The 16,977-nt window shown below is 33.8% G+C and overlaps 1 protein-coding gene across 1 annotated transcript in view; it reads right to left on the bottom strand.

Annotated features, from left to right (window-relative positions):
• FAAH2 (fatty acid amide hydrolase 2) overlaps nt 1–16,977 on the bottom strand; it is a 243,379-nt gene that overhangs the window by 199,057 nt on the left and 27,345 nt on the right. Inside the window, exons 3-4 of the mRNA XM_063084219.1 lie at nt 14,909–15,045; nt 9,246–9,455 (exon numbers count right to left, since the gene is read on the bottom strand). Of these exons, the coding sequence (XP_062940289.1) occupies nt 9,246–9,455; nt 14,909–15,045 (347 nt within the window). The remainder of the gene's footprint in view (nt 1–9,245; nt 9,456–14,908; nt 15,046–16,977) is intronic.

The raw sequence follows: 16,977 nt of genomic DNA, 5'->3' as shown, positions 1-16,977 counted from the left end.
TAAGATCTCACAAATGACCTCCTTGACCCAACCAAGTCTCACTCACTCCAGCAAAGAACTACCGAGTTCCCCAGTGACTAGGCCATGGAGAAACTCACAGTGCTGACACTGAATAAATACAGTCAAAGTAACCACACAGAGACTACACAACTGTGTCTACAAGGAATGAAAACTGAAATACCTTATCCAATAGTCAACATAAAACACATCTACAGAAGGGAGTCTCTCCACTCCAAAGCCACTCCTGAGTATTAGAAGAAGGAACTGCTCAACAAGATGCCCAGACATAAATGTAGGGATACTAGAAACACAAAAAACAAGAAAATATGTTACCCCCAAAGGAATACAATAATTCAATACCAGAACCCAAGCACAGGAAACCTATGAAATTACTGAAAAAGAATTTCAAATAGCAATCTTAAGGAAATTCAATGAGATACAAGAAAATTCAAATAGAAGACCCAATGAAATGAAAAAGAAAACAATCCAGGATCTCAAGGAGAAATTTTATAAAGAGATAAATACCTTTAAAAAGAATATAGCAGAACTCATAGAAGTGAATTATTCATTCAATGAAATAGCAAACACCATCAATAATTTAAGCATCAGGCTACTGCAAACAGAAGAAACAATTTCTTACTTCAAAGACAGGCTTTATGAAATAACCCAGGCAGACAGAAAAAAAAAGAATTTTTAAAAATGAGGCAAACCTACAACAGCTATCAGACAACTATAAGCACACAAAAGTCTGAATTACGGGTGTTCTAGAAGGGAAAGAGAAAGGAAAAGGCATGGAAAACCTATTCAATGAAATAATAACAGAAAGCTTCCCAGGTATTAGGAGAGATACACACTTCCAGATATAAGATTCTCAAAGATCTCCAACCAGATTCAACCCCAAAATTTACTTTCCAAGACTCATTATAGTCAGACTGTAAAAAATCAAAGAAAAAGAGAGAATCCTAAAAACAGCAAGAGAATAGCATCAAATCACCTATAAAGTAATTCCCATCAGACTAAGAGCAAATTTATCAGCAGAGACCTTACAGGGAAGGAGAGAATGGAATAATATATTCAAAGTACTAAATTTAAAAAAAAACTGCCAGCCAAGAATACTACACCCAGCAAGGCTATCCTTCAGAAATGAAGGAAAAAGTAGTGCATTTGCCAGACAAACAAAAACTGCAGAAATTTACTTCCACATGACCAGCTCTAAAACAAATCCTCATGGGAGTCCTGCATCTGGAATCCAAAAAAAGATAATCAACACCATGAATAGATGAGAAAGAACAAAACCCATTGTTAGAGCATATATGCAAACCAGAAATAAAAATAAAATACATTTTACCACTTCAGAAAACAAAACAAATACTGAAGACAAAGGGAAAGAAAGAGACAAAAGATATTTAAAGGAACCATACAAAAATCAATAAAATGGGAGGAGTAAGATCATATCTGTCAATAACAACCATAACTGTAAATGGACTAAAATCCCCCCTGAAATAAAATGTACTGGTTGAATGGATTAGAAAACTAGAGCTGACTATATGCTGCTTGAAAGAAACTCACCACACCTGTAAAGACACAGACTAATAGTGAAGTAATGGAAAAAGATATACCACACAAATGGAAACCAAAAATGAGCAAAAGTAGCTATTCTAACATCAGATAAAATAGAATTTAAACAAAAAACTGTAAAAAGAGATGAAGAAAGTCATTATATATTGATGAAATGATCTATCCAACAAGAAGATATATCAATCATAAATATTTATGCACCCAACATTGGAGCATCCATATATATAAAGCAAATTCAATTAGACATAAAAAGAGAGAGAGACCACAATAACAATAGTTAGGGATCTCAATGCCCCTATGTCAACATTAGACAGATTATCAAAACAGAAATGTAGGACCTAGGGCCAGCCCGTGGTGCACTCGGGAGAGTGCAGGGCTTGGGAACGCAGTGGCGCTCCGTCCACGGGTTCGGATCCTATATAGGAATGGCCAGTGCGCTCACTGGATGAGCGCGGTGCAGGCGACACCAGGCCAAGGGTTGCAATCCCCTTTCCAGTCACAAAAAAAAAAAAAAAAAAAAAAAAAAGAAATGTAGGACCTAAACTACACTTTAGAACAACTGGAAATGGCAGACATCTACAGAACATTTATCCAGAAACTACAGAATACACATTCTTCTCATCAGCACATGGAACATTCTCCAGGATAGACCACATGTTAGGTCACAAATCAAGTCTCAACAAATTTGAAAAGAAAAAAATGATATAATTTCAAATATCTTCTCAGACCATAATGGATTAAAACTAGAAACCAATAATGAGTGGAACTTTGGAAAGTATAAAAATACATGGAAATTAAACAACATCCTCCTGAATGACCTATGATTCAAAGAAATTAAACAGAAAGTCAAAAAATTTCTTAAAACTAATTAAAATAAAGACACATCATACCAAAACCTATGGGATACTTCAAAAGCAGTACTAAGAGGGAAGTTTATTGTAATAAATGCTTACAACAGAAGAATAAACAACCTAATGTTACACCTCAAAGAACTAGATAAACAAGAACAATTCAACCCCAAAATTATTAGACAGAAAACAGTAACTAAGATTAGAGCAGAACTAAATAAAACAGACTTTTAAAATAATACAAAAAATCAATGAAACAAAAAGTTAGTTTTTTGAAATGATAAACAAAATAGACAAACCATTAGAATAAGTAAAAAAAAAAAAAAATGAGAGAAGAACCAAATAACAAAAATCAAAAGTGAAAAGGGACACATTAAAACTGATACCACAGAAATACAATCATTAGAGACAATTAGGAAAAAATATATGCCAACAAATTTGAAAACCTGGAGGAAATGGATAAATTTCTGGACACTTAAAAACTATCAAGACTGAACCAAGGATAAATAGAAAACCTGAACAGACCAATAATGAGCAATGAGATTGAAGCAGTAATGAGCAGGCTCCCAACAAAGAACAGCTGCAGACTGGAGAGCTTCACTGCTGTATTCTACAGAACAGTTAAAGAAAAATTAACATTAATTCTCTTTAAACTATGCTAAAAAACTGAAAAAGAGGCCATTCTCCCAAACTCATCCTATGAGGCCAGTATCACCCTTGTACCAAAATCAAAGATACAGTACAAAAAGGAAAACAACAGGCTATCATCCTTGATGAACATAGACACAAAAATCCACAACAAAATATTAGCAAACAGAATACAACAGCACATTAAAAAGATTATACATTGTGATCAAGAGAGATTCATCTCAGGGATGCAAGGATGATTCAGCATGCACAAATCCATAAATTGGATAGACCACATCAACAACATCAAGAACAAAAATTATACGATCATTTCAATAGACAAAATATTATTTCACACAATACATCATAACTTCATGATAAAGACTCTCAACAAATTAAGTAGCATTAAGTAGTATTAAGTAGTAAATTAAGTAGTATTAAGGAAAGTATTTCAACTCAGTAAAAGCCATATATGACAGACCCACATCCAATGTTACCTTGAATGGAGAAAAGTTTAAGCTTTTCCTTTAAGAACAGGAAAAAGACAAGGACGCCAACTCTCACCTCTCTCAATTAACACAGTATGGAAAGTATTAGCCAGAGTAATCAAACAACGGAAACAAAAGAAGGGCATCTAGATTGGAAAAGAAAAAGTCAAATTGTCCCTCTATAGATGGCAAGATCCTATACATAGAAAAATCTGAAGACTCTACCAAATAACTGTTAGAGCTGATAAATAAATTCAGTAAAGTTGGAGGATATAAAATTAATATACATAAATCAGTAGTGTTCTTACACTCTAACAAAAAACTAGCAGAAAAAGAAATCAAGAAAACAAGCCCATTTATAATAGCTACCAAGAAAAAAATAGCTAGGAATAAATTTAACTAAGGAGGTGAAAGATCTCTACAATGAGAACAACAAATCACCGTTGACAGAAATTAAAGAGGACACAGAAAGAGGAAAAGACATTTCATGGTGTTGGATTGGAAGAATTAACATTGTGAAAATGTCCACACTACCCAAAGCAATCTACAGATTCAGTGCAATCCCTATCAAAATACCAATGACAATCTTCAAAGAAATAGAAAAAACAATCCTAACATTCATAGGAAACAAGAAAAGATCTCAAATATCCAAAGCAATCCTGACCAGTAAATAAATAAATAAAGAGAGAGATCTTACACTACCTGACTTCAAATTGTACTATAAAGCTATAATAACCAAAACAGCACTGTACTGGCATAAAACAGACACTTAAATGAGCAGAAGAGAATACAGAACCCAGCAATCAACCCACATACTTACACCCAACTGATCTTTAACAAAGGCACCAAGAACATAAATTGGGGAAAGGACAGCCTTTTCAGCAAATGGTGCTAGCAGAACTGGATATGGTTGAGTAGAAGAATGAAACTAGACCCATACCTCTCACTATATTCCAGAGTCAACTCAAAATGAATTAAAGAGTTAAATATATGACCTGAAACTATAAAACTCCTAAAAGAAAACATAGGAGAAATACTTCAGGAAGTAGGACTAGGCAAAGATTTTATGAATAAGACCCCCAAAACACAGGCAACAGAAGAAAAAATAAACAAATGGGATTACATCGAACTAAAAAGCTTCTGCACAGAAAATGAATTAATCAACAGAATGAAAAGACAACCTACAAAATGGGAAAAAAATATTTGCGAACTATGCATCTGACTGTGCATCTAATATCCATAATATACAAGGAACTCAAACAACATCTAGGTTGGTCCTTTCTTAAATCTCCTCTGACAGTTTTTGTCTTTTAATTGGTGTGTTTAGACCATTCATGCTTAAAGTGATTATTTGGTATAGCTGGATTGATATCAACCCTATTTTTTACTACTACCTATTTATTGTCCTAGTGCTTTGCTGTTGGTTGTTTTCTGTCTACTCTGGTTTTAACTCACCACAGTGTATATTTCCATTCTTTCTCTTCTCCTATAATATCAATTATACATTTTTTTTTTACTTCTTTTAGGGTTTCCCCTTGAGTTGGTCATATATATTTACAACTAATCAAAGTTCCTCGAATAACACTATACTAATTCTCAAGTAGTGCAATTACCTTATAAAGGAGTATTCATTCCCAATTTCTTCATCCCATCCGTTCTAACATTGCTGTTGTTCATCTCACTTACCCGTAAGCTAAATCACCCAATACATTTTTGGTATTATTAATTATGAATAAAATATCTGTTAGATCAATCAAAAATTTTAAACATAAAATATTTTACTTTACCTTCATTTATTCCTACTCTAATGCTTTTTTTTTTCTTTATACATGTGCGAGTTTCTTACCTACATTATTTCCCTTCTCTCTAAAGAACTTATTTCAATATTTCTTACAGTGAAGATCCACTGACAACAAATTCCCTCAATATTTCTTCGTTTGAGATAGTCTTTATTTTTCCTTCACTTTTGAAAGATAATTCTACTAGAAAAAGTGTTCTAGGTTTCTGGTCGTTTTGGCAGTTTAAATATTTCACTCCAATCTCTTCTTGCTTTCATGGTTTTGAAAAAAAAGACTGGTGTAATTCTTTCCTTGCCCCTCTATAGGTGAGGTGTATTTTTTCCTCTTACTTCTTTTACAATTTGTTTTCTTTCTTTGTGATCTTCTGCAGGTTGAATAATATGCCTAGGTGTAGATTTTGGGGGACTGATCTTTCTTCATGTTCTCTGAACTCTCTACATCTGTAGTTTGGTGTCTATCATTAATTCTGGGTAATTATTATAGTTTCATACATTTCTTGCTTTTTAAAATATCTTTTCTTCTCTTCCTAGTATTCCCATTCCATGTATGCTATGCCTTTTGTAATCCCACAGTTCTTATATATTCAGTTCTGTCTTTTTCACTCTTTTTACTCTTTGCATTTCAGTTTTGGAAGTTTCAATTGACATTTCTTCCCTAGATCTGATTCTTTCCTTGGTTGTGTTCAAGGAATTCATGAGCCTATCAAAGGCATTCTTAACTTTTGTTTTTATTTTATTGACATTTATTTGTACATATTTGTGGGGTACAGTATATTGTTTCAATACATGCATATACTGCACAATGATTCACTTCAGGAAGATAGCATGGTTTTGTACCCATTAGTCCCCTATTACAGTGTTTTTGATTTCGAGTATTTCCTTTTAATCCTTAGAGTTTCCATCTCTCTGCTTACATAATATATCTGTGCTTACATGGTATCCACTTTTTCCATCACAGCTCTAAGCATCTTTTTTTTTTTTATTTTATTTTGTCGATATACATTGTGGTTGATTATTGTTGCCCGTTACCAAAACCTCCCTCCCTCCTCCCTCTCCTCCCTCCCCCCCAACAATGTCCTTTCTGTTTGCTTGTCGTATCAAATTCAAGTAATTGTAGTTGTTATATCTTCTCCCCCCACCCCGTTTTTTTTTGTTGTTGTTGTTATCTACCATATGACCCAGCTATCCCACTGCTGGGAATATACCCAGAGTAATAGAAATCATCAAGTCGAAGGTATACCTGTTGCCCAATGTTCATCGCAGCACTCTTTACAATAGCCAAGAGTTGGAACCAGCCCAAATGTCCATCATCAGATGAGTGGATACGGAAAATGTGGTACATCTACACAATGGAATACTACTCAGCTATAAAAACGAATGAAATACTGCCATTTGCAACAACATGGATGGACCTTGAGAGAATTATATTAAGTGAAACGAGTCAGGCACAGAAAGAGAAATACCACATGTTCTCACTTATTGGTGGGAGCTAAAAATTAATATATAAATTCACAGCCCTTAGCATCTTAATCATCATTGTTTTAAATTTCAAGTCTGTTCATTCCAACATCTCTGCCACATCTGAATCTGATTTTGATGCTTGCTCTGTCTTTTCAAAAAGTGGTGTTTGGCTTTCAGTATGTCTTGTAATTTTTTTTGGAAAGCCAGACATGATGTACTGGGTAAAAAGAAGCCAGAAAAATTGGCCTTTTATGTGAGGTTTTACATTTAATTGATTAGAGGTTAGTCTGCATTTACTGTTTGCTGTAGATGTAGGTGTTGATGTTAAATTTTCTCCCTTAGGTGGGGCAGAGAGCCTAGATGGGGCTGGAGGTAGGTATTTCCTTTCCTTCAGGTCAGGTACATTAGTCTGTTAAAATCCCAGTCAGTTAGGCTCTGGTACAGTAGTTTCTCTGAGGGCATTCCTTGTTAGAAGAACAGAATGCTTTGGGAGAATTTACATATGGCTAATTTTCCTCTTATTCTGCCAAAGGCATGAGGGGATTTTTCTTTAATCTTCACTGTGAGAATGTGGTAGGGCTCCTGGAGGTAAAACTCACAAAAGTATGGGTGAGTGTCTCCTAAGATTGGGTCCCCGTGGAAGTTTTAACTCTCAAACTTGTTTACACTGAACCTCCAACAACTCATCAATTACAGTTTAGGTTCTCCTTCCTCTGTACTAGTACCCATGGAGTTTTTTACTCCTGGGATTCTGTTCTGGTAAAAGTTTTAATTCACTGTATCTGCCTTTCTCTTCAATTTAGGAGACAGTGCCTTGCTCTCTGACCCCAGTGTTATAATGTATTTAAGAATGCTGTTAAGTTTAAGTTTGTTCAGTTTTTATTCTTAGTTTGTGGTTAGAAGTGAAAACTTCTAATCTCCTTACAGGTCAGACCAGAAGCCCAAGGTCATACTTACATTTTTAATTATCACCATAATCTCACAAGGCAGGCTTCCTTATTAGGGCAATTTTACAAGCTGAGGAAACTGAATGCACTGAAAATCTACTAAAATATGACCAAGGTCATATAGTAAAGAAGTGTTAAAGTCCTGCTTGGCTCTAGAACACAGAAACTTAAACATCATATTTTACTAACCCACATGTACATCAGGTTCGATAAAAGCCTTCTACTACACTCTCATATTTTTCCTCTACAACACTTGTAGCTCATTCTCAATTTCTTCTGCTGGCTACTTCTCTGTTCACTTTCAAAATGTTGGAGTTGATCAAGGCTCTGTTATGGGCCTTATTTCTTCTCCATCAACACACACATCCTGGGTTTTTGCTTTCATTATTATAGGTTATAGACTAGTTTTTGTACCATGTATATGATTACAATTCCTAAATTATTATTAGCCCAGATCTTTATTCTGACTTATACACATATCCAGTAGGTCACTTAACACATCCACTGGATGTCTTACAAAGATCTTAAACACAACATGTTCAAAATGATATTCATAAATAATGCTGCCCACATTTATTCTCCCACCCCCAGCTTTCTCCATCTGAATCTCTGCACCATCCCTCAAATCAGAAACCCTGGAGTTATTTTTCAGTTTTATGTTTACCTTTGAACCCACATCTACATATACAATCTATCAGCAAGTCATGTACAAGTATAATATTAAAATCTCTCTTGTATATCGTCTACTTTCCTTCATTTCAACAAGCACTAGTTTGAGCCGCTATCTTTTGTCTCTTGGACTACTGAAATAGGCTTGTCATTTCTCTATTTATTTATTCTTTCGCTCCTCTACATAATCTGGTCTGAACCAATCTTTCTGATTTCACCTCTAGCTCCTCTCTGTCTTATGTACCACACTGACTTTCTTTCAATTCACCAAACACATTAAGCATGTTTCCACTTCAGGGCATTTGCCCTATCCATTCTATTTACAACATTCTCTGCCCCATCTACTCCCACTCCTAATAAGTGGCTAGCTCTTTCTGATCCTTTGGGTTTTATCATAAATATTACCTCCTCAGAGAGGCTTTCCATGACCATATCTGCTATATTCCTGCATTAGCAGTTTCTGGCACAGAGAAGCTCAATGTTTTTACATTATGTTATCACCTTTGTCTCCAGAAGAAATAGGCCTTAAACTAAACCTTTGGTAACTCACTCTCTCTCTCTCTCTCCCCCCCTCTCTCTCCCTCCCTCTCTCCCCCTCTCTCTCTCTTTCTCTTTCTTACTCGCTTTCCCATTACACACACACACACACACACACACACACACACAGGAATCAAGAATATAAATGTTCATTGTCTACAATGCTTTCAACAGTTTGTGATACACAACTTCCTTTATCATAAATAGCTGATCATTGCTTTCATGGAGGTTTGTGCAATAGTATCTCTACACCCTTCTCACTGGGATTCCCTAACTAAAATGACCAACTCACCAGAACTTCCACCTACAATGTGTCGTAAATCATACGGGTTGTTGGATCTTCCATAGATCTTGTTACTGGATTCATACCACATGCACAACTCACTACAGTTGGTTATGCCAATGGGGATGGCACCAGCCTTCTTCAGCAATGCCACCACAGTGGCATCTGTTTTAGAAATGGCATCACGGCGGTTCACAAGGCCAGAAGAATTCGGCATTCCTACAAGGGTCACAGAAAACAAAGTGAAAACATTATTAAATAAAAATAACAACTATTTACTGAGTATCTACAATGAACCAACCCAGCTATTTTACTAAGTAATTTGCTTAGTACTGAGAGGTGGCATGACTTAGTAAAAAGTGCACAGGCTTTGGAGTCAAAACTAAGTTCAAATTCCAGCTCTATATCTAACCAACACTTTAAACTTTAGGCAAGTCACTTAACTATTCTAAATCTCAGTGTTTATGAGAATTGAATGAGTGAATGAATGTAAAATGTCCAAATATACTTAATAAACACAACCTATTATTACAAATTTCACCATCCAATAACCCAAACTGGTAATCTTTATTAATCCATCTTAGAGATAAATAGGTTTAGAGAAGTAAAAAGACTGAAACAAGGTCATGCAGAAACATGACAGAGAGGTCAGGAAAGGGTCCAAGTACATGAGGGTACTTCAAAAATTCATGGAAAATGGAATTAAAAAATAAAAATTTTCACATGAACTTTTTGAAGACCCCCTCATATATGAAACTTGGTATAAAATAGAAGCAGCATTTAGATCAGTAAGGAAAGAATGACAGAGTAATGGTACTAAGAAAACTATCAATATGGAAATATAAATAAATATATGTGTGTGTATCCCTATATTATATCATAAGCAAAATAGAATATGAATAGACTAAATGCTTAAACGTGGAAAATAAAGCTTTAAAAATATTAACAGGTATATTTTTAGAAAATGCTCAACATCACTAACCGTCAGGGAAACTCAAGTCAAAAAACCATAATGAGATACCATCTCACCCGTTAGAATGGCTACCATCAACAAGACAAAAAAATTGGTGAAGACGTAGAGAAAGGGGGCCTCATACACCATTGGTGAGAATGTAAATTAGTACAGTCAGTATGGAAAACAGTATGGAGGTTCCTCAAAAAGTTAAAAATAGAACTCACACATGACCCAGCAATTCCACTATGGGGAATACATCCAAAGAAAATGAAATCAGTATTTCAAAAAGATATCTGCACACCCACATTTATTGCAGCACTATTCACAGTAGCCAAGATATGGAATCAACCTAAGTATACATCAACAGATGAATGGATAAAGAAAATGTAATACATATACACAATGGAATACTATTCAGCCATTAAAATAAAAAGCCTGTCATTTGCAGCAACATGGATGAAACTGGAAGTTGTTATGTTAAGTGAGGTGAGCCAGGCACAGAAAGACAAATATCACATGATCTCACTCATTTGTTGAATCCAAAAAAGTTGATCTCACAGAAGTAAAAAGTAGACATGTGGTTGCCAGAGTGTGGGAGGGGTATGGAGAAGGGTATGTTAGGAAGAGGTTGGTCAATGGGTACAAAGTTTGTTAGTCCAGAGAGGTTCTAGTGTTCCGATGCACAGCAGTGTGACTATAGTTAACAATATTACATATTTCAAAATAGCAAGAAGAGAGGATTGTGAATGCTTTCACCATTAATAAATGATAAACATATGAGGTGATGGATATGCCAATTACCCAGATTTGACTATTATACATTGTATACATGTATTGAAATGCCATTCTGTACCCTATAAATATGTACATTATGTGTCAATTAAAAATAAATACATAAATAAACAATACAAATAAAATTAGAAGTAAATATACACAAATATTTTCATAACCTCAGGCTTGAGAAATAGTTTGTAAACAGGACATAAAACCAGAAATTATAAAATATAAGATTTATTCAAAATGTTAGATACTTTTATTCAATAAAAGAAGTCACAAATAAAGAAAAGCAACCAACTCAGAGAAGTTATTTGTACCATAATCATAAGAGGATCAATACCCAAAATATATAAAGAACTCATATAAAAACACAAACACACCAATATAAAAACAGTAAAAAAATTTAACAAGAATTTTATAGACAAAATTTTTAAAGGCCAAAAAAGATGTGAGAAGATGCTCAATCTCAAAAGTAATCTAGGAAATTCCAAATTAAAACAGTAATAAGATATCATTTCTTGCCTATTGCAATGACAAAAAATTAAATTCTTACAACACTAAGTATTGGCAAAAACAAAGAAAAATAGAACTGCTCGTATATTTCTAGTAAAATGTAAACAGATAAAATGCTATAGTAAGCAATGTCGCAACATCTAGTGAAGTAGAAGATGTTTCATACCAGAGGAACCAGCAATACCGCCATTAGATATCTACCCAGAAAAACTCTCACACATGTACACATTGCTTATAATAGAAAAAAATATAAACCATATAAAGTGGAGGAAGGAAAAATAAATTTTAGTTTATTTATAGGATGCTGTAATTTTTCAAGTGGAAGGAAAGGAACTTCTTGTATGTACATATGGATAAAAATCCCAAACATAATAGTGAGTAATAAAAGCAAACTACACAAGAAGATATGCATTATGACAAGGTTTAAGAAAAAACTAAAAGTCCATGAAAATAATGTTCACCATTCATTACTGAATCCAGAAGTACATAAAAGTATTAAGAATAGATTTGAATTATACAGTAAAAAGGTCAGGATAGTGGTTGCATCTGCTGTTGGAGGAGAAGGGAAAAGAGAAGAGCATGTACTTATGAGTGGGGAAGGAAAAGAGACATCAACTTTTTCTGTAACATTTTACTTTCTTTGTTTAAAAAGAAAAACAATTATCCATTAGGGAATTACAAACTAAAACCACAATGAGACACCATTTCACAGCCAATAGAATGGCTAAAATAAAAAAGACAGACAATAACAAATGTTGGTGAGGATGTGGAAAAACAGAAACCCTCAGACACTGCTATTGGTAATATAAAATGGTACAGCCACTCTGAAAAACAATTTGGCAGTTCCTCAAAATGTTAAACATAGAGGTACCATATGATGCGGCAGTTATACTGCTAAGTACATGCCCAGGAGAACTGAAAACATATGTCCACACTATAGAAAAGGCAAATATGTAAAGACATAAGTAGTTTATTGATTGCCTGGATCTTGAGGTGGAAATAGAGATTAACTGTAAATGGACATGAGAGATCTTATTGAGATGAAGGACATGTTCTAAAACTGGATTATGGTAACAGATGCACAACTTGGTAAATTTACTAAAAGTCTTTGAATTTGTACATTTAAAATGAGTGAATTTAATTGTATGTAAATTATACATTTAAAAAAGAATGATTCCTTTTATCTATAAAAAGAAAAAAATGCATAATCTTAATCTAATCATGAGGAAAAAAATCACACAAACCCAAACTTGGAACATTCTCCAGAACAACTGGCTGGTATTCTTCAAAAATGTGTCAATAGAACAGAAGAAAAGAAAGAATAAAAAACAATTTTAAATAAAACTAAATTTTAAATAAAACTAAAGAAATCCAGCAACTAAATTCAGTATGTGATCCTGGATAGGATTGTGAACAAGGAGAAAGAAATTTATGAAAGACATCACTGCAACAATTAGTAAAATTGGAATATTACTCTGAGTTTGACAACTATACTATGATTATGTAAGAGTGCCTCCTTGTTCTTAAGAAACACACCAAAGTATTTATAGGTAAAGAGACATGATTTGTGATCAAATGATTTAGAGAATAAAGACAGAGGGAGAAAGAAAGGGAAACAGAGAAAGAGAAAAGGACAGAGGGAATAGGAGAGGAAATAGTGAGACAGGGAGAGAAAAATCAAGAAAATGAGGCAAAATGTTAACAATTGGTGAATACAGATAAGAGGTATAATACAGTTCCTTGTGCTATTCTTGCAACTTTTATATACGTTCAAAATTATTTTCATACAAGAAGCTTAATTAAAAAACAAAAGCATGAATCCAAGGTCACACAGCAAATAAAAAGGAAAAACTAAGATTAAATTACAGGTCGATTTGATTCCAGTCTGTGTTTTTCTACTGTCTCCATCTCAATTACCAGAGAAGTAAATGTTACAGGTTTAGTATATTCCTCCAACTTCTTTATTTCACTTTTTAAAAATCAGCTTTAATGTGCTGTGCCTTATGACCTTGCTAAACTTGTCAGCTAGATCTAGCAGTTTTACTGTTATTGAACTAACCTTGCATTCCTTGGATAAGTTCCATTTGGTCATAATATATGATCCTTTATGAATGTTGATAGCTTCATTGTTACTATCTTGTTGAGGAATTCCACACCTACATTTATGAGGGATATTGGTCTGTAGTTTTCTAGAATTGTAATGTCTTTGTCTAGCTTTCATATCAGTGTAATACTAGCCTCAAAGAATGAGTTGGGAGGTGTTCCATGCTCCCATATTTTCTAGAAGACTTTTTGAAGAATTGGTATTATCTCTTCATTAAATATTTGAAAGAATTCACTAGTGAAGTAATCTGGGCCTGGGTTTTCTCCCTGGGGAGATTTTTAAGTATTAATTCAATCTATTTTCTTGCTATAGAACTAATCATATTTTTCTTTTCCTCTGAGTCAGTTTTGTTTATTTGTATCGTTCCAGGGATCTTTCTATTTCATTTAAGTTGACTAATTTCTCAGAATGAAGTTTCTCATAGTATTACCTTACAATTTTTTAATATGTTTAGAAACTGTAGTCATACCATCGTTTTCCTTCCTGGTTTTTTTAATTTATGTTTTCTCTCTTTTATTTCTTAGTTGCCTACCTAAAAGTTTGTCAGTTTTGTTCATCTTTTTAAAGAATCAAATTTTTATTTCATTGATTTTACCTATTGTTTTAGTGTTTTCTATTTCATTGACTTCTACTCTAATTTTTATTGTTTCCTTCCTTCTACTTACTTTGGGTTTAGTTTGCTCTTATTTTTGTAGTTTCCTAAGTTAGAAGTTTAAGTTATTGATTTTAAATTTTTCTTCTTTTCAAATATATTCACTCAAAGCCATAAATTTCCCTATACACATCCGATAAGTTTTCTTAAACTGTCATCTTGCTTTCTTTTAGTGCAAAAGTTTCCTTATGACTTTATTCTTTGATGCATGAGGTATTTTAAAGTATGTTGTTTAATTTCCAAATATTTGGAATTTTAATTTACTTTTGAGGCTAGCAGGAAGTTGTCAAATAAAAATTACATTACAAAGAAAGCACAGGCTTTTATCAGAATCCAAGCTTGGGTTTAGGCAAACTACTTTAAGTTCATGAGCCTCAAATTATTTATCTACAAAAAGAGATAAAAATACTATTTTTATAGTCTGCTGTGAGGATCAATGGGTACTGAGCATAGTGCCCCCATATGCCATACAGGTGTAACAGAGGATGACCATTATCATTTATCTTCTCAATGGAACATGCTTAATATTTCTTCTCATTTCAAAACTGAAGAGGAAGCTTATCTTAGTCCTTCACTTTGATAATATCTTTTTCAGTTTATAAGTTCAGAAAACATATGCCACTTGTGAGCTCAACCCATGTATCTAAAAAAAAAAATACAAAGAACAGTGCCTTGTAGCTGGAAAGCTTCCTTGACCGTTAAAGGAACCCCAAGGAAGGGCCATTTCTTTTCCAGGGTGGCTTCATCTTCCTGATTCTCTGCAAGCTTTTGATCTACAGCAAAAGCCTCCTTCTTAGCTGCCTCAAACCTAGGAAGAAATGAAATGGCACATAAACATAAAGTAGCCATCTCCCCAACTTTACTAAAAGAATAGGAATCAACATATTCAAGTTAATGTACTTGTCAAGGGCCTTATAAAGGTAACCATTTGAGCCAGTGATACTCCTTTTAGAAATAAGAACAACCCAACATACTAACAAAAATCCATATGGGAAGCTGGTCACTGCATCATTATTTATACTGGCAAAAGAAATAATAATAATAAAAGCAATTGTCACCAAATAATTTATTGCAGGTATCTACTATAAACTACTGTATGGCCAATAAGAACGGTGTTACCTAAAAGCTTTATTGAACTTTGGAAATTCCTATGATGTAATATGATTTAATTTAAGTGAAAAAAGAAGTTTACAACATTATATTCCTAGTATAATCTTAACCATGTGAAAAATATACATGCATTTGTAGACAAACCAAAACATTAACAGTGAATAACTACTCTTTTGGTGCTAAGATTATGGACACATTATTTTTTTTGTTGTTTTCTGCAAATGTTCTATAATAAACACATATTTCAGAAATTCATAGAAAGAAATACAATTAAATCAATATGCTCAAAAGAACAGTTTGAATGTATATGGTAATACAATCACTAAATTATACAATTCCAGAGTAATTTCTCATTATGTCAAATACTAATTTTTCAGAAAATGAATTTAAAACTAAAAACCCATCATGTGACTTAAAACTGATTTTACTAAAGAATCTTCAGGCTCATTGGAAATAGTACTGATGTTTATTAATTACTTCAACAAATATTCAAAGTACCCAAACAAAATATGAATATGATTAAGTCAATGCCTTCAAGATGAAAAAAAATTCGGTATCTCTCATTTCCTAGTTCTGTGATCTATGCAAGTTATTTTATCTCACTGGGTTTCAGTTGCCTCAATTGTAAATTATGAGTAACAATATCCACCTAGCAGGATGGTTAAGAAAAACATTGAGAAAGTAGATACGAAGAGCTGTTGGCAGTATCTAAGAAAAAGAATTTATCATCACTAGGTGTATGTGACAACATTCTAGAAATGGAAAAGACATGAATTATAAAGTGTGCCAGGATAATAAATAAAGATGATGACACTTAACAATCATTGACATGTGCCAGGCACTGCTCTAAACATTGTACAGTCACTCAATCCTGACAATTATGTGAGGTAGGTAGCAATATTATCCACAACTTACACATGTAAAGTAAATCTCTGAGAAATTAAGAATATTATCCAGGAGCACACAGCTAGTAAATGGTAGAAGCAGGATTTTATACATGTGCTCTTAGACTTCTTGTCATGTGATACCCTGTACCACCTTGGGATTCTGCAGAATGTTCCCAATAAGAAGGCCCTAGCCAGATGTGACCCACAACCTCGGACTTCCCAGCCTCTAAAACTGTAAGAAATAGATGTCATTTCTTTATAAATTACCCAGTTTCAAGTATTACCTTAAAAGCAAAAGAAAACAGACTAATACAGAAAATTGGTACCAAGAGGTGGAGTGTTGCTCATTAGCAAATACCTGGAAATATGGAAGTATCTTTGGAAATGGGTAGTGGGCAAAAACTAAGAAATTGGGGGGCAGCAGGTTAGAAAAAGTCCAGATTCTGGTGAGGGCTTAGAAAAAGAGAAAGCTACTGGAAAAAGTTTAAAAATCCTTAGAGATAGGTTAAGTCGTGTTGACCAGAATGCTGATAGAAATATGGACTGTAAAGGTCATTCTGAGGAGGTCTCAAATGAAAATGAGAAGGAACTTATTGGAAGTCAGAGCAAAAGTCACACTTGTTATAAACAGATAAAGAATTTGGCCACACTGTGTCCATGCTAAGGGCTTTATGGAATGCAGAACATAAGAGAAATGAATTAGAATATTTGGTGAAAGAAACATCCAAGCAGCAAAGAATTCA

Source organism: Cynocephalus volans, chromosome X, assembly GCF_027409185.1.
Source record: "Cynocephalus volans isolate mCynVol1 chromosome X, mCynVol1.pri, whole genome shotgun sequence".
In the NCBI taxonomy this organism is placed as follows: domain Eukaryota; kingdom Metazoa; phylum Chordata; class Mammalia; order Dermoptera; family Cynocephalidae; genus Cynocephalus; species Cynocephalus volans.
This window is presented reverse-complemented; position numbering and strand designations above follow the sequence as displayed.